The sequence below is a fragment of the Pimephales promelas genome, chromosome 3 (assembly GCF_988280905.1).
Source record: "Pimephales promelas chromosome 3, fPimPro1.hap1.1, whole genome shotgun sequence".
NCBI classification, from domain to species: Eukaryota; Metazoa; Chordata; class Actinopteri; order Cypriniformes; family Leuciscidae; genus Pimephales; species Pimephales promelas.
Window position 1 is genome coordinate 41192234 of NC_142771.1, and position 27895 is coordinate 41220128.

General features: G+C 37.1%; 1 protein-coding gene across 1 annotated transcript in view; it reads right to left on the reverse strand.

Moving 5' to 3' along the window:
• The window catches only part of LOC120485521 (NACHT, LRR and PYD domains-containing protein 3), a 70880-nt gene extending 47981 nt beyond the window's left edge, over positions 1-22899 (reverse strand). The window contains exons 1-3 of the mRNA XM_089128895.1: positions 22796-22899; positions 20694-21318; positions 9542-11497 (exon numbers count right to left, since the gene is read on the reverse strand). Coding sequence (XP_088985021.1) covers positions 9542-11497; positions 20694-21268 — 2531 coding nt within the window. The 5' untranslated portion in view covers positions 21269-21318; positions 22796-22899. The remainder of the gene's footprint in view (positions 1-9541; positions 11498-20693; positions 21319-22795) is intronic.
• Between the last annotated feature and the right edge of the window lie 4996 nt (positions 22900-27895).

A 27895-nucleotide genomic window follows, 5' to 3' on the forward strand; every position in this document is an offset into this window, starting at 1 on the left:
GAGCGCCGTAGCACATTCGCGCAGCACTACCTCTACCTCAGCTCAGCTCAAATTTATTAAAATGTTTAATTTAGCTTCTAATAGTATATAAACTGAGAAAGTTCTGTAGATTGAATTTCACTTCCAGCTGTTGAGCATGAGATTCCTGTCCTGTTCTGTTTCTCTCTATGCAGCCGCCAGACCATTTCTTTCTATTGTATGTTAAATGAAACATATTACTGAAACTCTTGGGGACTCTCGTGAGCTTTTGTCTCAGCAAGAGAGAATAAAGCACATTTGTTGTGGCAAGAGAAACTATGATCTCGACTGAGTTTGCCAAAAGCATTGTAAGCCTGATTTGATAGTGTTGCAGTTGTTCTATGATCAAGTTTGGGCTTTTGGGAAATGAAGCCCAGGTAATGATGGTTGTGTTTAGAACCAACATTATAAAATAAGTATACAAATATTTTATTCATATTCATTACAGTAGCTGATTTCAGCCGTGCTTTGATAATCTGAAGGTTTTAAAATCACACAGATGTCAACAATCTACATATGATTCTCAACAATGGTGACAATCACACAAATGCTTCATGTTTCAGTGCATGATGGGAGCCACCAATCAAAACACATCCATGGCTCACATCATGTATTGCAGCATGGATAAATTATGCAGCTGAATTGTCCTGTAATTTTCATTGTTTTTTTCTGTTTGCTTTTATTTTGCTATTGTTTTGTTATAACTTTAGTAGCTTGTTTTGTGATGTTCCGAGTTGATTTTTTGTCACTAGTTTGTTTGTCACCATTGTTGAGATGCATATGCTGATTCTTGATGTCTGTAGGTCTAAACACAAGACCTTCTGTGCACACAGAATTTTCTAAATTGTTTATATAATTTTCTAAATTGTTGCCAGCAGCCATATCACCCTGTAACCCAAGACTGGTTGCCCATTTAAGCTAAGCAGGGCTGAGCCTGATTAGTACCTGGATGGGAGACCTTCTGAGAAAGCCAGGTTGCTGCTGGTAGAGGTGTTAGTGTGGCCAGCAGGGGGTGCTCACCCTGTGGTCCGTGTGGGTCCTAACGCCCCAGCAAAGTGATGGGGACACTATGCTGTCAAAAAGAACACCGTCCTTCGGATGAGACGTTAAACCGAGGTCCTGACTCTCTGTGGTCATAAAAAATCCCAGGATGTCTTTCGTAAGAGCAGGGGTGTAACCCCGGCATCCTGGCCAAATTTGCCCAGTAGCCTCTGTCTATCATGGCCTCCTAATCATCCCCATATACACCAATTGGCTTCATCACTGTCTCCTCTCCACCAGTAAGCTGGTGTGTGGTGAGCGTTCTGGCGCAATATGGCTGCCGTCGCATCATCCAGGTGGATGCTGCACATTGGTGGTGGTTGAGGAGATCCCCCCTTCTATGTGAAGCGCTTTGAGTGTCCAGAAAAGCGCTATATAAATGTAACGAATTATTATTATTATTATTATTATTATTATATTGCTGTTGGATCTCAAAATGTAGAATCTCGGGGCTACAATTACCAGTGCTAACATCAGACAAAGAATATAGACAAAGATTTAGACTCTGAATAACATCAGTGACTCAGGTCACTACATGATGATAATGTCATCATCAAAACATATTGTGAGCAGATCTTGATTTCTTTTGCAGTAACAAATGTGCTTTTTGAACACAATGTGAAAACCATCAGAGAAAATCTAAGCTAATATTAAAAAGGGTTAAGAGCCCAACTAAAGCAAACACTGACCACCATAATAGAGACTTGAAATGAAAAATTCTATAAAACATTACCGTCTAAATTTTTGTTGAATCTCAACACCCTTTGTAGATGTACGACAGAAATAAAGTCAAATTTGTTAATATTAAGTGCAATAATGTGTAATCGCTCAAAGTCAGTTGTAGTTCTTGTGTTTCTCTTTTTTTTGTTCTTCTTGTTTCTCTTTCCTTCAGTGATTCTGCTTATTAACATTAGGTGTCACCACTAATGGCCAATTATCACTTAATTATCTAATTAACTTTAACACTGCTTCAGTGTTAATTTTAACACCCTGTAGTGTGGACAACTGGAGACACTGGTTTAACACTGGAGATTTTGCTGTGACATGAGTTTTCTCCATCAAAATATTAAGCCCCGCTTCTGCAGTAAATGTATAAATTGCAAGGGAACGTTTCCCTTAGTTAGACAAGATTGAGATGCTACAGTGATGAAATAAAGAACTTGTGCTTTGAAAAGATACCTCAGCGTCTCCTGGTCTTCGCTTCTGACTTTTCTACACGTTAGAAGAAAAAGTTCACAACAATTTGGTGCCTGTGACCCGGATAGAATTAACTTCACCAGAATCCAGAACTGGACCTCAACAAAGATCTCAACAAAGCTGACTGAGCTCTGACTGAGTTCCAGAAACTTCGACCTTAACATAGATCTCAACAAAGGATGAACATTTCTGATTGAGTTCCAGATTGAATCTTGAAACATTGAGTTAAACAAAGATCTCAAAAAGAATGAACAGTTCTTACTGAGACGGAATTTTTCCATACAACCAAGCGATTTGTTGAGTTTCACCCTATTCAAAGAACCACTGAACCGACCAGTACAAATTTGCTATGCCTCTGCGCCATCAGAGAAGTGTTAACAGACAGCTGTAGAGTTTGGTTAACTAAGTTTATCCTTTATAAAGATTTTCTGTTAGAGATGAAAATATATACTTTGTCCAGTCAGTGAAGATTTTAGCATGAATAGCTGGGTTTCAGTCACGTGATTATGATGATGCGCAGAATTCAGATGGAGGGCAGGGAGTGAAAAGCGCAATGGACGAGATGGAGGAAAGTCTGTACTGTACTACTTTACACGGTATTACAAGAGAAATAAATAAACAAAAAAATCAAACATATGTTGGACGTGATCCTTACGTAATGAAGAGGAGCGATTTTTCAACTGAATTGAAATATTTTCCTGGCATCAGGGTGGTAGATATCAGCAACTACCTCGTCTTGCAGACATACTTTGACTTTACAAAATTCTAAAACTTTACACGTTACACAAACGGTCACTTAAGTTGTATTAACTCATCTTTGACGAAGTGATCACTAACGTTACACACACATGCGCATTTTCCCATTCGACTCCTCCCGACCACAGACAGGTTTGCAAGCTGTTTTTCCCAGACTGATCTCATGAAGTAGCGTGTGTATGACACGCCAATTCGTATTTCCATTTTTGGCGTGCTATCAAGACGCATAATCGCTTTTCAGCGTGTTTATGAACGCCGTTGACTTAATGTTATATAAATATATGACTTGCCTCAACCCCGTCCCTAACCGTCACTGGGGTTAATGGCATTTATGACTGTTCCCTTACCATCCTAGGGAAAAAAAGATATGACTTACCTCAACCCCGTCCCTAAACTTAACCGTCACTGGGGTTAATGGCATTTATGACTGGACATTTGACGGCGTGTACAGACACGCGGAATCACTCGGATGTTAATGGCGTAGACCAGTAATTCTCAAAGTGTGGTCCGCGTCGCCCCCTAGTGGTCCGCGAAAAGATGACCTAAACTAGGCAAGTGTTTACAAAACCGACACTTTTTCGCACGTACCAGTGTGATCAGTCTTCTTGGCTGATCCCTGGAGCGTACGATCACACCGGTGTGATTAGAATGTTCAGTGCTTCACGTCAGCAACTGCTAAATTCAAACTTGCTCTCGCACGCTGGCTGGCGCTAAGCCAGAGACGGACGCACTCAGAGCTGTCATATAACACAACTATTGAGTGTTTTCAATGTTTATTTTAGGTTTCAGACATTTAAATACACATAAGTACTAGCAAAACAATGATTTTGAGCTTGTAAAATACACACTGATGTCTATGGAAGCGGCAATAATCTTTTCAGTTATAATAAGACAACAACACGTTTTATTCATATCAGATACACATTGTGTAAGTAGCTTTACATTTGACCCTATTCTTTTCCCAGTTCACCAGCCACTTACTATCATGTATTTCGTGAGAAGTGGAGGAATTGACGTTGTAAATCCAACAGATCTGATTCTCTGAACTGAAAATGAAACTAAACGCGATCGTTATAAAGATGTTTAAACAATGTCAAACCCATCCACTTGCACATATTTGACAATCGGAATATCAGAGTTTCATGTTATAACTAATTCATTTATGAATATTTTTAACAAAAGAGGAAAAATTACACAAAAACAGATCATCCTTCATTCAGCGCTGTGTTTTGGTTGTGCTGTGTCACGTGACAGGCAAAGACGCGTCACCATGGAAACATTAAAGTGGCAAGTTCTAAATAACGGTCGCCTTGAAAAACTCACGCTGGGGGGGGTCAGTTAGAATATTTTAAACTTACGTGTGAAAGGGTTAATAAACTTAATTACCAAGCTTTAGCTTTCAGTAAATAAAAAAAATATTCACAGGCAAAATCAACCTATATCAGTTGACCCTATGTGACCCTATGGGGGGGGGGGGGATGCGTAGAACTCAAAATGCGTAGAGATAACACGCCACTTGAGTCGAAAGTCATGTATAGTCATGTATAAAGAGTTTTTCGATCAATTTCTTGCATTTTCCCCCTTATGAACAACAACTTGTGGTGCACGATAAAAACTCCTTGTGGTTTAATCGATTCAAGTAACCATAAATGACTCAAAACATAGGCATTTTGAGTTTGTTATAGTGCTTCCTAAATACAGCAAATCACTTCCTGCCCTCCATTTGCATTTCGTGCCATGTCAACGCAGTGGCGTGATGTCAGAGGGTAAACAATATTTTAATAATAGCTTGTTTTCATATGTGCAGACAGGGAAGATTAGTCTTACAGGCTAGTTATTTTGGTTACCCTCTGTTTCAGGCAGGGAAGATTAGCATCATGTGCTAATGATTTGGTTGTCCTCTGTTCAAGCAGGGAAAATTTGCGTAAAGTGCTACTAATTTGTGTTATCCTTTGCTCTGTCAAGGAAAGTTACCAATAATTGATTTGTGTTAACAAGTGTACCCTCTGTTGATCAGATAAGTTTAGTGTTTGTTTGTGGGAACAAAGAAATCCACAAAAAGTTTAGGAAAAGTGCTAGACTAATCCCCACAACCGAAAAAGGTGATCTTGCTACTCCTTTGTGGTCAGATAGCAAATTTAGAACACTGTTAGGAGAACAGATGAACCTAATAGTCACTGAAAAAGTGAGACAAGAACTAACACAGAAATATGAGATTCATCCAGACAAGAATTGGTCTGTAGATGAGTGTAGAAAAGTACTAGGAGCAAGTAGTCGCAAGAGCAATGTAAAAGCCATAATTTTTTTGCCATAGAGAATTTCTTCTAGCAAAAGCAAAACAACTTGGACAGTTTAGCTACTTGGGAAAGAAACTTTGATGTCAAGGTACGATTGTGTTATGTAGATCAAGGGATAGGATAGGACATTGAGAACATTGAGGAGCCCCAAGCAAGAACCTAATGCAACAGGCTTCGGGAAGACTCCTTCATAGGCCTTCCCCATTCATTATTCCATCCTCACCTCAGTGTTTTTTTAGGTGTCACAGAAATTAATAAATAGGGAAAGAAGGAACAATAGCAGACTCAGAAAAAAAGTTACAACCCTAGTGTTTGAACAAATACTGCTCTCCTGTCTTTTGATGGCTTGACACCAATATGCACCGGCCTCCTCATCTGCGTATGAAGACACAACCACAAGAAAACAACTAGACCCACTTCCGAGCCAACTATCACCAAAAAAAAAAAAAAAAAACACAATGCAGAGACCCACATACGGAACGTTCAGTCATCCATCATCATGATCAAGATTGTCCATGCAAAATCCAACAAGACATTCTTGATCTTTCAACACAAGATGACTGAAAATAATTCTTCATGGTTCGGAAACTGGTTTGGTAAACCCTGGCTGTGTATAAAGGAAATAGAAATTCTGTTGTTGTTTCCCCTACTGGCGTACTACTATGTGTCCACAGTATCAAGTGTTGTCATTCAACAAATGACTACCCGTAAGAACTTCATGGACCCTAACTGGATGTTTGTTTCTGTGTCAGCATGCAATTACAGAAAAGCAAACACAGAGCATGCCTTATGTGCCTGTAACGATCACAAGTTACAAGAATGAACTTTTAATTTGTATTTTGTGAGAGTTATTAGAACTCTCAAAGGGAGAAATGTGGTGTTACAAATGTATTAATATGTTTAATATAGTAGGTATGTGGACATATCAATAAATAGTGGCCGCCATTGTGTTCCAAATCTCTGTGCCGGATTTTCCCGAATCACTCTGAGCGGGTCTCCTAAAATGCGCTGTTTTCATTGACTCGCTGTGGGAGTCCTTGATTATTTTTAGCCAATCACATCATTAGGGCTTTCGACTGCACATTTGTTTTCAATTTTTTCTAGTCAGGCTGCATTTTCCTCCTGAAAGCCGATTTCAAACAATATGGAAGAATCCAACTGTCAAGAAATTATTTTTACCCACTTTGGACACTTTTTAGAGGAAGGTAGACATGAATAACATATGTTTTGGTGTGCTGTACAAAAATTTCGTGGCCATTTAAACTCCCCCACTTTTTTTATGACTACCGCCACTGAACGTTACCTGTAGAAAAGCTGTCAAAATGCAGCGCTTCGTGTAGGCTACACTCAACATTTGTGTGGTCTCCTCCACTTTCTTTCCTCCACCAGCGTTAGTATTGTTAAAGGGACTCTGTGTAGATTTTTAGGTATTTTATTATCTGAAATCAATATTTTTATTCATAAATATGTCCTCAATGGTGTACAAATACCTCTGCAAATTATCTGACTTATCCTCGTAAATGAAGAATTTATTATCTTTATGTACATGGGACGGGTAGGTTCACGGAGGCTTCCATGTCCGTTCCGCCATCTTGAAAACTATAATAGCAGAGAGGGTCAAAAAGTACCACCAGCCAAACGCGTTTTCACAACGCGTTTTCGTTCAGACTCAGAGCCATCGTCACGTCACATTGAGAGGCGCATTCCCTGCAAGTTTAAACGGCTGCATTGCACTCCTATGATTGCTGATTGCTCTTTTGCTCTATTATTTGTTGCGGACCATATGCCGAGTCACAGGAGAATGCATCCTCATCGCAAAAAAAGGCCAGACTTGAACGAAAAAGGAAACGTGACCGGAGATTGCAAAAAACACGGCCATTAATTTTTCCGTCATAAAATTAATCAGATATGGTTCGATTTTCTGCGTTTTTCGCATCCAGAGCCAGCATTTTGAGAGGTCTTTTGACAATTCAGGGCCGGGGGGAGCTCGTCCTCAAATCATTGAACATTATGCGCCGTGCTTTCAGTTTCGGTTTTCAATTCGATCAAGTGTTTATGTTCTCTTCTCTATAGCTATTGGATTATGAAATTAATAAACCTCCCCTTTGAATCAGATTGAAATTTAGGATCGAATAAGGTGTGATTGAGCAGCCTATTCGATAACTAATGTATTATTTGGGCACAATATACACAATACACAATAACAGCCTAGCTGTTCTGTCTGCCCAGCGCTTCCACAGGGCCGCGCGTGGGTGTGTGTGTGTTTGTGTGTGTCCATACCTGGTCCATACCAGACACACTGCCAGTCTCCGTTCAGAATCGATGGTTCACGGAAATTGGTGGTCTTGTTTTTAATATGTGGCTCCAGAATCGCTAGCAAAGCATCAAACTGTCCCGCTGACATTCTGAGGTAAATTTTGAATCGCTCAGGATAAATCCTCTCGGCGCAATTTCAGGATTGGATGGATATTTTCTATTTCTTCTCTTTTCAATATGAGAGAGGGCAAAAATCATCCTCACTGCTTGACGAATCCATTTGGTATTTTTGCGTTTTTTCCCGCAAAGGTTTAATAAATACGCAACGGACTCGGTGTGCAAGGTTTCTATGCGTGACGAATTTTTAGGCTGACGTACAGGAAAATACGCATACGAAAATTTCGTACTCAGTGTGCAATGGCCTTAAATATCGGGATAGCGTTTTCAACCGTGGAAATAGCTAATGCAGCAGAAAGATTTCAGAAGAGACGCTGAAGTTGCCTGCTTTCTCCTCGACAGGTTAGTCAATGTTACAGTCTGACTTAATTTTTTTGTCATTGCTTGGTTGTGTACTTTATTATATAGACAGTATAACATTTATAGGTAAAAAAGTTAAACAAGGTCTTTGATGAATAGCAGCTATTGACTACTTTACTCGCAGCTATTGTGAAGGAAGGTGCTAAAAACAAGGTTTGTAAGTTAATTCTTTATAACCTATAAATTCAGTAAGAATATAGAGATAATGATTGTAAGAAAATATTGCTCTCTGTAAGATTTATAGCTTTCTTTTTATATATAAATGATCAATTAGCTAAAATTGTGATTTTGCTATGTGGATAAGATTGTACAGAGAATTAAAATTAATTTATACAGCTAGACACATAAATTGTACACATAAGTTAACACATAAGTTGCTGTTTTTTTTTTTTAAAGTTACAAACCTGTTCACCCGGAGAAAAACTCGATGAAGTGATACTACAAGACATCCTGTCATAGCATTTTTGGTACATAACGGCAACCGTAGATGCAATACACACTTGAAAATGCGAGGCGCTGGAGAGCAAAATTCGTTTGAATGCAAAATAATATTTAACCACTAGATGGGGGTATTTCCTACACAGAGTCCCTTTAATTCTATATTGTCACACTACTGGAAATAGCATGAATCAACCAAAATACATCTTTTAAATTAAGGATATATAATTTTACTTGGATCGTTGTTTTCCATTCAATTATTTGTATTTTCAACAACTGCTCGTCAGAAAAATACCATAAAAGATAGGCCAAATCAGTCTTTATGTGTGTTAAAATCAAGTGTAGATCCAAATAACTATATGAAACCCACATTAGATCCAAATAACTATATGAAACCCACATTAGATCCAAATAACTATATGAAACCCATCTCCACAGAAAATTTCATTAAGATATCTTGAATATTGAGAAAGTTATGGTCATTTTTGTGAAAGAACAACTTGTTTTCAGTCGCACTAAATTCTATTCTTTTCACTTTAGAAATGAGACGATAATAGGCGCTGATTACTGAACTATAAAATGTTGTAACCTTCTTCATACTTGACATATTTACCTTTTTTTTTTTTTTTGTAAAGGGGGTAAGTTAAATGAAACAAAGATCTCAACAAAGAATGAACATTTCTGACTGAGTTCCAGACGGAATCTTTTCCGCACAACAAAACGATTTGTTGAGAAACGAAGAAAAAGTTCACAACATTTGAAAAGACTGCAATTGCTGAAGAACATTCAGCTTTTAAAACTTCAGAAATCTAATTACTTGGATTTCAATTATAGATAAAAAATTAAAATAATTAATTAAAATATTTTAATCTGTAGACACTTCAAATTTATGTAAATGAAAAAGCCATTACAGCGCATTTAGCTAAACTATTAGCCTACATGAGAGGTTTTATGTTCATATTTCAAATCAGTTGATATTATGTTCATATTTTCACACTCACAGAGCTTTTCTGCAGTTCCTCAGAGCAGGTAACAGTCTCCTTTGACTCTCCTTTGATGATCTGATGTTAAACTTTTTAAGGTCAAACTCATCCATCACCTCCTCTGACATTAAGATCATGTTTGCCAAAGTTGAACATTGTGCAAGAGAAAGGTTTTTGTTATTTGTATCAGATTGTAAAAATGCTTGCATTTCTTCAATAAGAGAACTATCCTTCATCTCAATCAAGCAGTGCGTCAGATTCATCCATCTTTCAGGGCTGACACTGTCTTTTTTGTTTTTTTGATTTTTTGATTTTTTAAGGTTGTGGATTATTTTCTTGATGCTCTCTGGGTTGTTCTCTGTGTGAATCAGCACATCCTGTAAGAGTCTCTGGTTGGACTCCAGTGAGATGCCATGAAGAAATCGAAGGAAAAGATCCAGGTGTCCATTTTTACTGTTCAAAGCTTTATTCACTGCTCCGTTCAGAAACACATCCAGAGAAACAATCTCACACTGAGTTCTGAACTTCCCTGATAGGAACATTTTCAGAACTTCACTGTTCTTGTGTAAATAACAGAAAAACACAAACAGTGCTGCAAAAAACTCCTGAAAGCTCAGATGTACAAAGCTGTAAACCTTCCTGTGATGAATCACAGATTCCTCCCTAAAGATCTCAGTGCAAATCCCAGAATACACTGAGGCGTCAGTGACGTCTATGCCGCTCTCAATCAGGTCCTCCTCATAGAACATCACATTGCCCTTCATCAGCTGATTGAAAGCCAGTTCAGCAAGTTTCACAATCACTTCTCTGTTGGACTGCAGGAGTTTCTCTGGACCTCTCTCTTCATACTTCTGGTTCCTCATATGAGTTTGAATGAGGAGGAAGTGTATGTACATTTCAGTCAGAGTTTGAGGGATTTCTGCACTGAGATCTTGTTTCAGGATGTTTTGAAGCACAGTGGCTGAGATCCAACAGAAGACGGGTATGTGACACATGATGTGGAGGCTTCTTGCTCTTCTGATGTGAGAGATGATTCTGCTGGCTTGATCCTCATCACTGATTCTCTTCCTGAAATATTCCTCCTTCTGAGGCTCATTGAATCCCTGAATTTCTGTCACACGGTTGATGTATTTGGAGGGGATCTGATTGGCTGCTGCTGGTCTTGTGGTGATCCAGATGAGAGCTGAGGGAAGCAGATCTCCTTTCATGAGGTTTGACATCAACACACCCACAGATGAAGACTCAGTCACATCAGAAACTTTCTCACTGTCTGAAAACATCAGTGTCAATCTGCTTTCATCCAGACCATCAAAGATCAACACAACTGTACATTCATCATAAATCTCTGAGTCTAGATCTTGAAGTTCAGGATGAAAGTCAAGCAGAAGTCTGTGAAGACTGTACTGATGATCTTTAATCAAGTTCAGCTCTCTAAATGGAAGCACAAACATGAAATCTACATCCTGATTGGCTTTTCCCTCGGCCCAGTCCAGAATGAACTTCTGCACAGAGACGGTTTTCCCGATTCCAGCGATGCCTTTAGTAAGAACAGTCTTGATTTTGTCTTTCTTCTCTCTTCTCTTCTCCTCATATCCTGGTTCAGGTGAAGGATCAAAGATGTCATTGCAGTTGATTGGAGTGTCTTGGAGGTTCTTGTGCCTTTTCTCCATCTGTCGCACCTCATGTTCATCATTCACTCCTTCACTCTCTCCCTCTATGATGTACAGCTGTGTGTAAATCCTGTTCAGGAGAGTCTGATTCTCTTGTAGTTTGATTCCCTCAAATAAGCTCTCATATCTGTTCTTCATGCTGGTTTTGTGCTGCTCTTTGACTCTCTGCAGATCATCATGCACTGGCTGGTGAGAATCGAGCTGCAGGGCTGCTTCTGTGTCATGACGACTGATGGGTTTCTGACAGGAGGAGGATGTGCTGGTCTGACAGGACACATATCGGATTTGCTCAGCTCTCCCACCACTGAAAACACATTAAGATGAACAGAGACACAAAAAGCTTTGTTAAAATAAAGAAAATATTTAAATATGTATAATATGAAATCATACCATGTAGAAATAAGTGTTGGATCTTTCCAACAGATTTCTATCTATTGTGGCCAACTGACTTCCTAATATCACACATGTAGATCCTCAAAGTTCTCACACAGATTTTAAATACCCATGTTTCCAACAAACTGCAAATTATGCACATCAGGCATTTAAGGGCAGATAGTTATCTACATATTAAAAGTAAAGAAACATCAATATTTCAGTAGTAAAAATGTAAAATACAAAAAGAAATATAGCTGCGAGCAGCGATTGCGGGCCCAAGCCTGTGGCACCGCAACCCCGGTGCCTTTAGTTACCTAAAGGCACCGGGGTGGCGGTACCGCCGGCTCTGGCCCTTCATCGCTGCTCGCAGCTATATATATATATATATATATATACTGTATATATAAAGCCAGTGGCACCATGCACCACCCTCGTGTTTTATGTGTACGGACGGAGAACCCAGGCGCAGACAGCAGATGATGAACAAAGGATTTATTTAGGGCAAAAACAGAAAATAAAGCCCACGAGGGGGCAAAACAAGACAGGGTAGAACACACCAGACTAATACTAGAAACTAAGACAGGAACAATTCTAAGACACGAACAGACTCTTCTTGAATAACGGATAACTCAAAGAATTACTCACTGCTAGAAACACACAACGTCAAACAATGAACCGACACAGGACAGCAAACACAAGGGGATTATAAAGGGAACACTAATGACGAGGAGAGGTGAAACTGACTAGACAATAAATCACAAGACGGGGATAACAAGGGGGCGGGGTAACGTAACTAGACAACACAAGCACATGGCCCAAACAATTGGCCATGCACTTGTACACAAAACATGATTCGGTCACGATCCTGCCTCACAACTAGGGAAAAATCAATGTCAAGTTGTGATATATTTCTTGTGCAATTCCCCACTTGAAAAGGACAGTCCCTCCACATGAAGATCTTAACTGGATTTCACTCAATAAACAGCCATGGGATCAGTTGTTTGTCTTTTATTAACCATTCTGTCTTGGGCAGTAAACAGGTGAAAAACCTCAAAAAGAGATGACAAATACAAGTTACTATCTGAGTTGACAAGCAAATTAAATAAACAATTCACATTTAACTCAGATAAACACATTACTGTCATTATAATTATAAGGTTTCCAACTTTAAGCAAATGTTATCCAATAAATACCCAGCATTTTAAATCAAATGATCAGAATTAGTATCTTTAGTCAAATGCAATACAAAATATTTTTTAGTAATAAAAATTCAATTTATTAGTTCTAAGCCATAATTTCCTAGTAAAGAATTATAAGGTATCATTGAAACCACACATTTAATAAAACCAAACAACATTTGAGGTTACAAATCCCACTGCAAAAAATCCTATCAATACAACGAGAGTTTATAGTCAGTGTTTTTCCAGAGCATTATTAGCACTGCTTTAGTCAATCTAGCCAAAACAAGGCCAATATGGCGCTTACCGGCTGTCCTTCACAGTTTTGTGGAGGGCTTGATCTTGCACAATCACTTTAATGACAAACATAAAGTTTTCTTAGTCTTGTGGTGCTATAAATGGTCCTTCCACTATGGTTTAAAGACAACAATCAGAGCCAGGTACTAGCACGCTCAGATTTCTTGGAAGATTTGTTCCACCTGGTGATTGAAGGGGAGGAGGAGCTCCCAGGCAGTTTGTCAGCACAATCAAGGACATTAAGGCAGAATCATGACATCGTGCCTTAGGGTTATTGTGCACATTGTGCTTTGACTGTCGAAAGGAAGTGTGCTGAAGAGCTTGCATCAGTGTGGTCAGGTTTACATCCAGGTCTACATCTGCCGTGTGTTTCCATTTTAGAAGTTAGTGATGCGCTGATCCGATACTGCCATTTTTGCCGGATCAGGTATCGATCAGACGAGGCTGATTCAAATCCTGTATTGTGCGTATACTATTCTGTTATTGTTAAGCCCCACAAAGGGCACAAAAACTCTCTAAAGAATGCCATTATTTGAGATCGCAATTAATATTTAAATTCATTAAAGTCATTAAATTCAAGATCATGCAAACTTTTCCCTATGCTGGAGTGTTCAAACAGCGCGTCGCGTTCGGTTACAGTCAATGATGAAACTATCTTCAAGATGATTCAATGTTAATACTATTATACTTTATCTGTAGATAAAGGTCTATGGTTTTGAATAAAGAAACTTTATCTTGCTGGACTTTAATAGAGAATAATCGTGTTACTCTCTACCGGGAGTCAGAGCACTATAATTGTTCTTCACACGCACAGTAACTGAAATTTAAAATGTTAAAAGAAAAGGCTCAATACACTATTGCATAGATATATAATGTATAATACACTGTCCATCAATATGTATTTTCTTTATGCTTTGAACTTCTCAATGCGGACTCGACGCCAGTGCTTTAAGTGGGCCGGTACGCGCCGGTTCTCAGTACCGCCACTTCCAAAAATAGCTTTTGAGCGTACTGCCACCTCTCCTTGCGGCCAGAACGTGCTTTTAGCGTACCGGTACGTTCATTTGCACATCTGTTTAATTACGTGAATGATAAATAAAGTAATTGGGTTGATGTGCCCGTTTATAGGTCACGTATATGAAAGCAGACATAATGTTAATTTGTCTCTTGTCATAATTTAGAGCATATTAACCATTTTGCCGTGCTGATCACGCAGTAAAAATGCTCCTCCCCGCGGCCAAAACCAGACTTCTGTGGGTGAGAATACAAAACAAAGACTGGTGGAACGTTGTCCTGCTTCACTTCACATACGCGTGAGTAAAATGAGAATTTAAAATTGGCGGAAAACTTATTAATATGACACTTTATTCAACAGGGTTATTTAAAAGTATTTTGAAAGTGACACACTTCCTGCAGCCAGTTGGTGGCGCTATAAGCGGGGTTGTGGTGCCACCGGCTTGGGGCCTTAATTGCTGAACATAGCTATATATTTTTACACACACACACACACATAAACACAGACACCAGCAACCCCCCCCCCCCCCCTCCACATAGACACTGATAGAGACAAGATACACATCCAAACTACAATATATGACTTTCTTTTGGTCTGAGCTTCTTACTGTTAATTAGAAAGTTGATCGGCTTGACGGGAACAATATACGTGTCCTTTTTTAGTCATAAAGTTAATTTCCTCGCCACGGCCAAACCGTTCGAGATATCAAACATCCGTCCGGAATTGAGCATCCTCAATGTCTTGACTTCATGCACACCGAGTTTGGTGGTGATTGGTAAACACATGCGTTGTAATTTGATGTATTTCTCCTAGGAGATTTATTCAAACAACCCATAATTCCCGACTTCCATTTGAACTGTCGTAAAACTTATAGATCACATCAGGCCAAACAACTTTCAGGCTCTAAGTGTACCGAGTTTCATATTATTACATGCAAGTTTTTTTGTTTTTGTTTTTTTTATTAAACCTTTATTTAACCAGGGAAATAATCACATTGAGATAAATATCTCATTTACGAGTGAGCCCTGGCCAAAATAGCAGCACACAATATACATAAATACATAAAACAGAATACACAACACGCACATGTACAAAAAATAATACAAAATTAAATGTTAAGAGCAAGTGCAGACAGATTTGAATGATTTGTTTAAGTGTAGCTTGAACTCACTTATCGAAATAAGTTCTTCAAGTTTCAGTGAACTTTGGATCTCATTCCAAACAGTTGATGCAATAAGTAAAAGCAGTTTTTCCAAATTCTGTCTTCATTAAAGAAACATTTAAAAGAATATATCTACTTGAACGTAGATTATACCCTTGACTATTAAAAGTTAGTAAACTACTCAAATATTGGGGAAGCTGGCCGACTAATGCCTTGTATACAAGTATGAGCCAGTGTGTTTGATTTATGGACCAAATTTTCAGATCAAATTTATGGACCAAGTTAATTTAATTAATAAACTAATTATATAAAACTATTGTCAATGCACTACAATTAAACTGGTTATATTATGCCTTTACTTATAAAAAATTTAAATAAAAACTTATTTAAAACATACCAGGCTTAAGAAATGTATTTTTTTTTATGCAGGCCAGACACACAGCAGTGAAATGGTTAAGCCCCCTCCCCCTACAAACACACACACAAACACACACACACACAGACAGGCAAAGACAGAGACAGAGACGTAGGCTCAGAGAGAGCATGACCACATTCAAACAAACATATCTGACTTTCTGTGGGTCCTAGCTAATAAGTGTCAATTAGAAAGTTGTCCGGCTCGAGGAGTACAATATACATACCGATTTTTGTAACTGTAGATAAACTAACAACCCCACTTTTGTCAAAAGGTGGCGCTACTGAGCCCTCACCACGCCCGTTTCTGAAACTTTGCACATGTCTACTGGCTAATAAATGTGATGTGTCTGACGAGTTTCATGCAATTTGAAGCATGCTATGGGTCTCAAAAGCATCCTAAAAGAATGGTAAAGTTTGATGTGTTGCCACGGAAACAGTTTCAAAGATATCAAGAATCCATTCACAGGTCTTCATCTGCCGAGTATTTACATTATAGTCACAGATGAGTATAGTATACAGATGAAGTTTGAAGTAAATCGGGTAAAAATAAGAGGGTGATTTCAAAGCATTTTGAAAGTGACACTTCCTGCTGCCAGTTGGTGGCGCTATAACTTTGAATCACAATAGTCACATCCATGTGATCGGCCTCTTACAACGAATACACTGCTGAAGTTTCATCAAGATCAGTTAATGTATAAAGAAGTTATGACACACTTCCTGTTTCACGTTTTTCGCCATAATTTCGTTTAATCGCCACGGCCAAACCGTTCGAGATATCAAAAATCCCCACACAAGCTTTAACCCTCAATGTCTTAACTTCACGCTGACCGAGTTTCGACGAATTAGGATCAGTGCTCTAGGAGGAGTGTTTCAAATTCCATTGCGTGTGTTTTACAAAGAACCCTAAATAGCCGACTTCCTGTTGGGCTGGGGTAAAAAGTAAAAGTATGAAGTATATGTGAAACATGTGTATCGATGAGATCAACATGTGTACCGAGTTTCATATTATTACATGCAAGCGTGTTTGATTTATGGACCAAGTTTTCGGACCCCATTCAAGGGGGCGCTGTCGAGCCCCCCTGCCATGCCCAGGTACCATCTTCAGCCCGGCTCTGATGGCCGCGGGTTCTGACCCGTGTGCATAGTTTCAAGAGTTTTCGAGCGCGTTAAGGGCCCCAAAAGTGCCTGAATAGTCGTAAGAAAAATAATAATAATAGAAAAGAATAACCCCAAGGAAAACAATAGGGCCTTCGCCCTTTCAGGGCTTGGGCCCTAATTAAAAAAGAGAGAAAGAAGGCTAAAATTCTCAACATGTCCTCGCTGTGGCGTGTAGCACGATGACATAGTGGATCAGGTACTGGACTTTGTTACACGCATGCGTGGTGGTGTGTTTTGGTGACTTCATATATGCAGACACTCTTTTCCATCCATTTTGTTTTTTTTCTTTTATGACTCATTTCTCATTTATGCTTAACCTCTTAACTGTCACCCCCCCCCTTTTTTATATAGACATGGAAATGCTCATTTCAAACTTAAATGGTTGTAATTCAAGAATGCTTTGGAATATAGACGTAAGATTGGTCTCGTTTTAAAGAAGACATTTGGCAAATTTTTCTCTAAGTGAAATAAATTAGGAAAGTGAAACAGAAAAAAGTTATAGAAGTTTGAGTTTATAGAAATGTACAATGTAAAAAAATGAATTATTCATATTTTATATAAAATATATATTTTCAAAACCAGGGCTACTCTAAAACTGCAGAAAAATCAAAGCCAAAAATCTGAACAAGTTGTGTTTCAAATTTTAGGTTGATATCTCAAAAAATGAGCTTTCAGTGAGATTTAGTTTGGGCGCAGTACCAAACTTCTTCACTAGGGCACAACCAGACTCCATTACTGCCCATATAAGGGCGTCTCCATTTCCATATGTGTTTGGAGTTATCTGAACCATTATTTTCAAAAATTTCACACAATTTATGAAGTAGAAATCCTATTCAGAAGTAGTATGGGTAGTTTGGCAGATTTTGATATGAATTCAACCTCTAGGAATCACATACAAAGCACACGCATGCGCGTTATAGCTTATTGACATAACACAAATGGTGAATCTATTTTTTTCGTAATATTTAAAACATTTTCAGACCTTTTTTTCTAAAATAATTGAATGGATGCTATCTTTTGAACTCTTGGCATGAAATAAAACTGAGGTTTCTAACTTTTTTTCATGATTTTTCATGTTCATTGCTATTTCAAAATAAATGTTTTAAATGCATTGTAGAATACTTGCACAGCAACTACATCCTGGGCCGTGGAAAGAGTATGGACATGATGATCTCAACGTATGCGGTTTTCTTGTTGCCATCACTAAATTACATTTTAGATATTCAACCACATGGTTTATTTTTGAATAATTATAACATATTTATTTCAATTTATTTCATTCCAAGGCATGTTGATGGTAGGAAGAAATGTTTGATCATAATAATAAATGTTGTTTTTTTTGTTTGTTTTTTGTTTGGGTTTTTTGGATGGCTTTATCAGACTGCTGTCTGTCATTAATTAATTTTTTTTAGTTTGAGCAAAAACAATATCCAACAAACTTATTTATGAAATCTCCCAAAGCAATTTAAGTTAATTACTATTGTTTATGTCTTTTTTGATGCAACTTGCTAATAATGTTACAGTATGCACTCTCTGTTTTAATGGAAGGACTCTTTGATTTTGCTGAGGTGAGCTATCAAAACTAATAATTTTGGAAAAATTATATTCTCAAAGTGTGATTGAGATTTACATTAAACATATTTTCCAGTCTGACATGGCTGCAGCATGGTGGTGCTTGCTCCAGCTAGAAAATTATCCAGTGAAGTAAGCCTGTTTGCAAGTACTTCCAATAAATAAATTATATTTATTAGTAGTACACTGTAAAAAAGAATGAGTAAAATATACTTAATTCTTTTAAGTTTTTTTTTTGCACTGATATTTTTTGAGTAAATTTCACACACAGAAATACGTAAACTATACTTAAATAAGTTAAGTGAAAGTAACATAAGAAATTAAGTAATTTATATTTAGCTAATTAAAGGTTAGTAATATCTATTTAATTTGATTTTTCTTTGTACAACATTTCACTCAAATAATATAACATTAAATTAGACCACACTTTTTAAGTATATGATTTACTCAGATACGTTTAAGTAAACAATACATATAGTGTGTGTCACCGTATCTTCATTTCTCAAGTTATATGAACGCAGATACTTGGTAGACAATACATAATGACGGTAACATTTGATGGATGGTTTTTGTGTTTGAATGTGTCATTTTAAGTAGAAAATGGACTCCAAATGTCACAAAATGGCAAGTTACTAATCCTAACAACAAAAGTAATGCTAAAATAGTGTACATATGGAAAACAGTGAAAAATAAACCTCATTAATTATTCAAGGCCCAGTGCATGATGGGAACACCAGTATCAGAAAAGTTGAGTACCGGTACTTTTACCTAATTTTATAATGTTGATATTTACGTTTTCATTTCTACACGATTGAATTGAGTACTACAATAGAATTTACTTATTTTAATTCTTGCCTGAACTAACTTTTTTCATGTAAATTACATTGTTTTTTTCTGTAGTATTTACTTCACCACAAAATAATTTTATCAGGAATAGAATTAGCAGTTTTTTTATCCTCTCTTTAATAATGTTAATTTGCACACTATTTGGTAATTTATGGTGATTTTTTTTCCCCTGTGTGGAGTAAAATATTAAAGGGATACTTCAGGATTTAGCATTAAGCTTTGTATCAGTAGAAAACCAGTAGTTGGTACGGGCGAGAATCTGATGCTCGCGGCTAGCGGCTAAACAGTCGCAGGAGATGGAGGAACAATAGGCGGCCGGAGCGAGACAGACTCGAGCTGGGACGCCCGAGAATCTGATGCTCGCGGCTAGCTGTACGAGCCGCAATACAGTGATAAGCAGTTGCGGGAGATGGAGAAACAACAGCCGGCCGGAGCGAGACAGACTCGAGCTGGGACGGGCGAGAATCTGATGCTCGCGGCTAGCTGTACGAGCAGCGATAAACAGTGATAAACAGTTGCGAGAGATAGAGGAACATCTTCTGGTGAGATTGCTGAATAAAAGTTATAACTCACATTGATTGTGGTTCTTTTTATAAACCTTTAGTGTTAGTAGAGTATGGATTAGCCTAGATAATGTATTAGCTTGGAGAAATAGTGATTTCAATTGAGGGAAAACAGTTCAAGCAGAGCTACTAAGCTACTTTGTTAGCATGGTCCTGTCTTGCATCATATTTTTAATGTTAAAGTCTAAGTCGTGTTATACATTAGGCTAGTACATCCCGGCACAATGCAATTCAGCACCATTTCGATGGAAATTTATCAAATAGCTCACAATGTATCAAAGCAAGCCTAGTTGTATCCATTTTTGGATTCTGCCGTCTGTAACCGGTAGGCGTGGTTTGGGAGTGGCCTCGTAAGGGCAGCAAAGCAACTGCATTCTGGGAGTTGAAGTCTTTCAGCCACAGTAAAAAATACATTTTCTGCATTTTCTCAATCTACAAAGCTTCAATTTCAAAAATAATTTCACATTTCTACTATATAAATTTTTTGATGCTTTTGTGCTTAAATGCCTTAAACATCTGAACTGCTTGAACACCGATAAATGCTGCTTGCAGCTTTAATTATATGTTGTGATTTGTATAATCACAGTGTGTACAAATAACGAGGTCATATGAGACACAGCCATCTTTTAACCATATACATACTGGGAACTATATTCTCAGAAGGCGAAGCACTGCTACTTGGGCGGAGGCTGAGGTTGATGAGACTAACTAGTTATCTGGATTCCAAGACTATCATAGATATGTTCAATTTGGATACATTTTTACATAGCCTTTTTGCTCTTTTATTTTAACAACTATTTCTGCAACCATACGCACACTTGTTTTTGTCTTTATGCGTGTTATTTACAGTTTTTAGGGGGGATGAACCAATATAATCTCTTGACTGCCCAGACAGCCCTGAAATTCATGATACTCACGCAGAGGTGACAGCAGGTCCATCGCTGAGATTAGGGGGTTCTCGCAAGGAGATGTTACTCTTCATGGACAGACAGCTGGATCCTGGAGATGGTCCATCACTGAGATTAGGGGGTTCACGCAAGGAGATGTTACTCTTCATGGACACACAGCTGGATCCTGGAGATTGTCCATCCCTGAGATTAGGGGGTTCACGCAAGGAGATGTTACTCTTCATGGACACACAGCTGGATCCTGGAGATGGTCCATCACTGAGATTAGGGGGTTCACGCAAGGAGATGTTACTCTTCATGGACACACAGCTGGATCCTGGAGATGGTCCATCACTGAGATCAGGGGGTTCATGCATGGAGATGTTACTCTTCATGGACACACAGCTGAATCCTGAAGATTGTCCATCACTGAGATAAGGGGGTTCACGCAAGGAGATGTTACTCTTCATGGACACACAGCTGGATACTGGAGATGCTGCCCTCTGAGTGTGAACAGACGCCTCCTCCCCTCTCTCCTCACACACACTCATTTTACAGGTAGGCCTACGGTTCTCCTCCTCCTCTCTTTCCTCACACACACTCATTTTAGAGGTACTGTTCTCCTCCTCCTTGATGTGACACTTTACTTAAAGGCCTGTGTGTGGACACAGAGGACATGCACAAAATACAATTGATTTTTGACACATGGCATTTAATTAATTTTAACTTAAAGTAAAAAAAAAAATTCTCCAGTTAATGGTGTTTGTTAAGAGCAACATGTCAGCCACAGTTTCAAACGCAGTTTACACAGTGGACCTTCAAATTGACACTGCTGAACTCTTACAGGTATTTTCCCAATCCGTTTTTTCTTACATTTAATGGTTTACCTTTACTTTATTCAATGCAGAACTGGCTCTAGTTGTTACGTTAACTGGAACAGATTAGACCTTCTCATAGACTCGTAATAGCCTACAAATGCAAAATATTAATAATCCTCGGGCTGCGATGTGCGATACAGTTTTGGATCTCCACTGTGTTTGTATTCAGAAATGATAACAGTCGTTTTATAATAGTGCTTATGCAATACTACGATTTTTGATGATCTTCTGCACCTTTTCTGAGCGCTGGGAAGCGAGGGGAAGGGGGGGAGGGTATGTGGCTTAGCTCCACATACTTTATTTAGAAGCAATTAAAATGCCTAGTTCATTTTAAAGACATATCCTTATTATTAGCCTGTTTTTGCAGTGAGATTTATGCCTATTCCTCCATGCACCCCGTATTTAAGCAGAAATTAATGTGCAATAGTCAACCAGAAAAATATTTTGTACAACTCCAATCAATATATTTACTATTTAATTAGTTACAAGTATCAAGTTATTTATATTTAATTTGTTGAGTTAACAATTAGTTCTGATTTAATAAAATAATAAACATGATTTTTTTTAAATGAAAATGATTAAAAATTTTAAAAATGATTAAAATAAAAATGATTGTTTAATTTTTAAAGAATACATGGTGTCATTTGTCCTAGTCTAGCCTAAAGGTATAGTTTAATATGTTCTATATTTTGCTAGCCCACCCTGGCTGTCCATAAGGCAGGCTTATAGCTTAATGTTAATATTATATTAAAATTAGACCTTCAGATTAAACCCGTGGTATACTAAAACAGCATTGAAGTTTTGTTGATATGCTGGGATTTCAACATTTGTAATCGAAACACCATTGAAATTCTGTTGATCTCTAGGTATGATTTAAACGTTGTTTCAATGACAATAGAGGGTGCAACATATGATGAAGAATCAAGACGTTGGTTCAATGACTTTTTCGTTGACAGCGCGATGTTGATTTAACACCATTTCAAATTTTCTATGTGTTACAGCGTAACTCAACATTATTATTATAAAATTAATTAAATAGCCTACGTATCGCCAACCGAAGATCTAAGCATTTATTCTCCTAAAGGAAAAACGTGTATCCATTTTGTTACAGTTGACGTGAAATAGGCCTATAACCAAAGTAGGCCTAACTTCAACTTTATCATGTATTTCGAGTTTGATTTCGTCATAATTTATTTTTAAACGCAAAACCCTATTGATATTACAGCTATGAAAAGTGTAAAGAACTTAACTTACCTGTCACATGTGAAGCGATTGCTGATTTTCTATCTCCCGAAATGGCGTCTTCACAGTAATCGGCTGCTTTCGGTTTCAGCAGCTCCTCCTCGAATGGATTCTTTTCACACTTCCGGGTTTGGAATGAGGGAAAAAAGTACAGAGCCAAACAATATTATGAAGCTGCTAGTCTCGCGTAGCCGGGTGATTCTCACGAAATCTTGGTTTTAAAAATTTCAAACATGAAAATTAAAAAATGCTTGAATTCACAAAAAAACAAATCATACATTAGAAACCAAGTCTGGAGAATTTGTGAATATTAATTTAAAAACATTTACTTACAATTTAAGACCTTTTTGAGCATAATTTCCAAAACAAGTCCTAAAAAATCTCATTACCGCAACAGTGTGAAAACATCAACACTGTTAGAAAATAAAATAAAATTTCACATTTTTAAAAACAGATTATTAACAGTCATGCACAGTTACTTAGAAATCTGAAATAATATTTATTTTTAAATTAGCATTATTTAAATTTTTAGTTTAATTTCTCTCATTACCGCAACACCTTCCACAATTTACAATCTTTTTTTTAATATATTTTAATGAAACCTGACACATTTTCAAAATGATGTGACAAACCTGAAAGAACATAATGTGTAGATACTGTACATGCATTTAAAATCAAACTACACATTTTATATTAATTAAATTAAGATTTAATAATCATCTGTTGCGGTAATGAAACTTGAGTTTTGGAAATGAGGTTGATTATTTCGGTAATGATAATAAGTTTACTATGTCTAGATTTAATATGGAAAAATGTATAATATATGCAAAATCATGGATTCAATTTCAAATCTGTTTATATTGTAGTGCTTCAATACATAACATTAGCAACAACAACAAAAAATACAAAAATAAATAACTTTAATATTTCGTTAAACAATAACTTATAAAAGTTCAGAGAGGGACAAACCTCTTCATTCTTCTACCTCTTCATAACTAAGTAAATGCCTATTGTTTGAAATATTTGTCAATGTATACACCTGGCTGCAAAGAATAGATGTTTAGGAGATGAATGAGAGGAAAATATTGCCAAAAAGGAAGAGAAAGTATTTACAACATAAGTTAGTTTTTACTGAATCTTTCTTTTTAATGAATGTAGAGGGATTAGTAGGGCTGGGCGATAAAACGAAAATTATCGCGATATATTTTTTCTTAATAAAACGAAAATCAAGAGGTTGATAAATGTTCGATAATGTTTATGCGCCAAAAGTGGAATGAAACTCATTTGAACTGTGTGTGCCAGCCACACGGAGCATTTATCCGCTCGGCTCTCTGAAGATCTCAGCAGAGGAAGATTAAACATCTCCACAAACAACATTACCAGCCTCCTTAGTATTAAAAAGTTTGACTTAATTACTGCCATCTACAGAAGTTCTTATTAGAAATAACAGAGGTTTAGAAGTTGATGATTTGAGTTTTGTTTAAGGTCACCATGATGGAGATCAGTGTTTTCTTTGGTTGTTGTGAATTTACTTATTGTAGAGTTAACAAAAGTTACCATGAGCATTTTAATGTTTATCATAAGCATTGTAAAGCAGTTGTCTTAACAAATGTTGACCGGGATTTTTTTTACGAGCAGTTCATTCATACCTATGCAAGATCGCTGTGAAAATACAGACCGGAAGTCAAAAGACAACGAGCGCAGAGCTGAAAAGGGGCGGGGCTACATAAGGTCTATAGTAACTGAGTGTTTATAAAAGAATTATGGCATTAAATTCATGGAAAAGTATGAATAGGTGTTGATTGTTAAAGATTAATGGTGACAATCATCATTTAGAGACTTGATTCACTGATCTCATTCAGAGACTAATCTCTGATTAAAAGGGCAATATTAAATTAGTTTTATTCAAAACTGTGATTCTACAAGTGACAGTGTTGTGACCATCAGATATTATGAAATACTTTACAAACAGTTTGTGCAGAAAAAAGTTTTACAGACAATGTATTGAATTACCAAGACTCACACAGACAACAAGGATCAGCATATGAATCTCAACAATGGTGACCATTAAAAATGACTCAAGCTGCAATGCATGCTGGGTACTAGCATTATACAAAACTTATCCATGGCTCCCAGCATGAATTATTTTTTAATGGTCACCATTGTTGAGGTTCATATGATGATTCACAGTTCTACTATAATGTATAATACAAGTAATACATCAATGTTTATTCAGAGATTAGGCTCTGAAAAGATCAAGGAATCAAGTCACTAATTAATATTTTTTATCATCAAAACATAACCATCAACACAGGATCATATTTCCTTTTGGCTTTTGTTCTATAACAAATGTGTTTTATAAACACTCAGTTTCAACAGCCAGAGAAAATCTGGTGTTATAGACCATTTCACAAGATGTAAACAACACTGGTCTAGAAGCACTTCCTGTTTCAGTTTGTAACTGTTTTCTTTATTTCACATGTAAAGAAAACATCTTAAAGATGTTTGTTTAACTTTTTGATTCAGTTTTAAATGTTCTGTTGGTTGTATTTTATCCCAGCTTTTATGTAGTGTTAAAAAACTGAAACAGGAAGTGCTTCTGGACCAGTGTTGTTTACATCTTGTGAAATGGTCTATAAAGTCAAGGGTCAAGAGCCTAACTAAAGCAAACACTGCCCACTGTCATGGTGTCTTTAAATGAAACAATACATCATCATCACTATCAAAAAATCATCCAAGCCTCTGTCCATTCTCAATAGCAACTTATGTAGATGTCTGACAGATATAAAGTCAATCTGGTCAGTAGTAATAATCTGCAGAGATCTTCAGAGATTTAATATCATCTTTTATCTTCATTTGATTTCATCTAAGACTGTGTATGAAGACAGCTTTACTTCTTGGGTTTATCTTTCCTTCTGTGATTCTGCTGGTTAACAGCAGGTGTTCATCACTAATGCTCACTCATAACTATTGTTTTCATCAACTTAATTGAATTGAGGCAATTGGTTACCTCAAATGAAACGAGTTAGCTCAACTTATTGTATTTTACTTTGTGTGATATTGGGAGCTGGCAGTAACTGCAAGTGCTCTGATTTCATTTAAAGTTTGTTATTTCACTGTTTTTACTCAATAAATGAAGTTTCAGCTATATAAACTATTTAAATGCAGTGTAAAGTTTAATTGTGTATTAAGAAATATCATTGTTTTAGTGGACTCGAGTAAAATAAGTTCAGAGTACTCCGTCATAACTATTGTTTTTATAAACTTAATTGAATTGAGGCAATCAGTTTCCTCAAATGAAATGAGTTAGCTTAACTTGTTGGGTTTTGCAGTGAACAGAAGAACAAATAAATACAATAGAATAAAGATACAACTGAAATAAAGAGTGTTTCAAGTTTTTTAGGTAGACCTAACAGACGTTTTCAGGAACAGGATAGTTAGGGTTAGAACTATAATTATTAACGTATTATTAATTAAAACTATTGAAGTTTTTCAAGTTTTTTATTAATATTAATCTGCTGAAAATTTATTTATATAGCCCTGTTATTATAGTGGCTAAAAGGCTGTGTTGTGTGTTGCTGGGTGGGTTGGTGCACACTCCTGTACATTTTATAGGACTGTAAAGTGTTTATTGCTGATTACACCTGCAACATCTCCAAACCTAACCGCTCTCTCTCCTTCGTTCTGTACTCCTTGAGCAGTTCTGGGTTGCTGTATATTTTTTCCCTGAACTTTGTCAACCTGGCTAAAACTTTTTTTTTCTCACTTGCTGACTGCCTACAATGAAACAAATCATGTAGCAAAATATCAACAGTTAGAAAAAAAATTAAATTCATATTTAATCCATTAGGTATATTTAAAAGTAGTATGCAATGATTGAATTCTCATTTCCGAAACAGAAGTTCTCTCTACCGCAACTTGCCCTAAATGGTTGCAGTATATGAGAATGGTGTTTCGGAGGATGAGGTACCTTGGTATGTTTTGCTAACAAAAGAGAATCCATGATGACTTTCTAATTTTTTACTCAGTGCATATAATTAGACATTAATGAAGTACATTTTTATAAAAAAAATTTAAATATATCCTTTTTCTAAATGTAGAAAACTACTTGTTTCGGTAATGATAATCAAAATGTCGCGTACACATTCTGACAAGTGAATATTTACATTTAATTGGAGAAATATAAAGAGATCTTCTTACCTAGTAGCCATCTTGAAGGAACTGGCCCATGTCCTTCTTTATTCAAAATCATACTTTATTTAAATTCTGAATGTGCGTTTTAACAGTCCTCAAAAAATGTTGCGGAGCATGAGAACCGCAGTCATGGACAAGTCATTTTCCTGCTTTTTTACATTTTTATTATACATGAATATTCAGTAAATTATTTTTTCTGCCATCTGAAATAATCTAATAGAACATCCATTTATTGTTTTTCTAATTTCTTTTTATTTTAATTTGTTTAAACTGCAACATAACATACATTTAGTTGAGTTGGACGCATTTCGGTAATGAGAATTTTCGCAGAAAATACAGTAAAATAGAAAATAAAATTATTCCCATGTTGAAATTACACATTGTGCAAGGTAGAGATCAGTATTGTCTTTATTGTGATGCTTTTTTATATCACTAAATACCATGTTTAATATTTAAAATCATTAGTGCCGTGGTGTTTTAATGGTTTCGTGAGAATCACCCAGCCAGACCTTCAGACTGACGGCTGAAGGTCTGGAATTCATAGCAGCTTTCTTTGGCCAAGGCCCGCCCATAAGGCCGTTTGACTGACATGTCAAACAACCAATTACAGTTCGTTTCGTACAGCGTCACGTTTCAGGGCGTGGAAATGTCCCCACAACAACAGATCGGCGTGCAACAAGTCAGTCAGCAGTCAGCAGCAGTTACTGGAGTGCCTTATATATGGATCAATTGGTTAACAACGCTCCACGCTATTAAATTCGCCCACGAACTCGCGCTCATGTCCATCTTATGCCCGCTTTGTCAATGCTGCACATTGAATACTCATGAGTCAGGCTGCGAATGTAAGTTACGTCCCCGCCACAGCGCGCTCACGCCTACTAAATAAACGCCTCACCTCCGGCGCCGCGTACTCGCTAT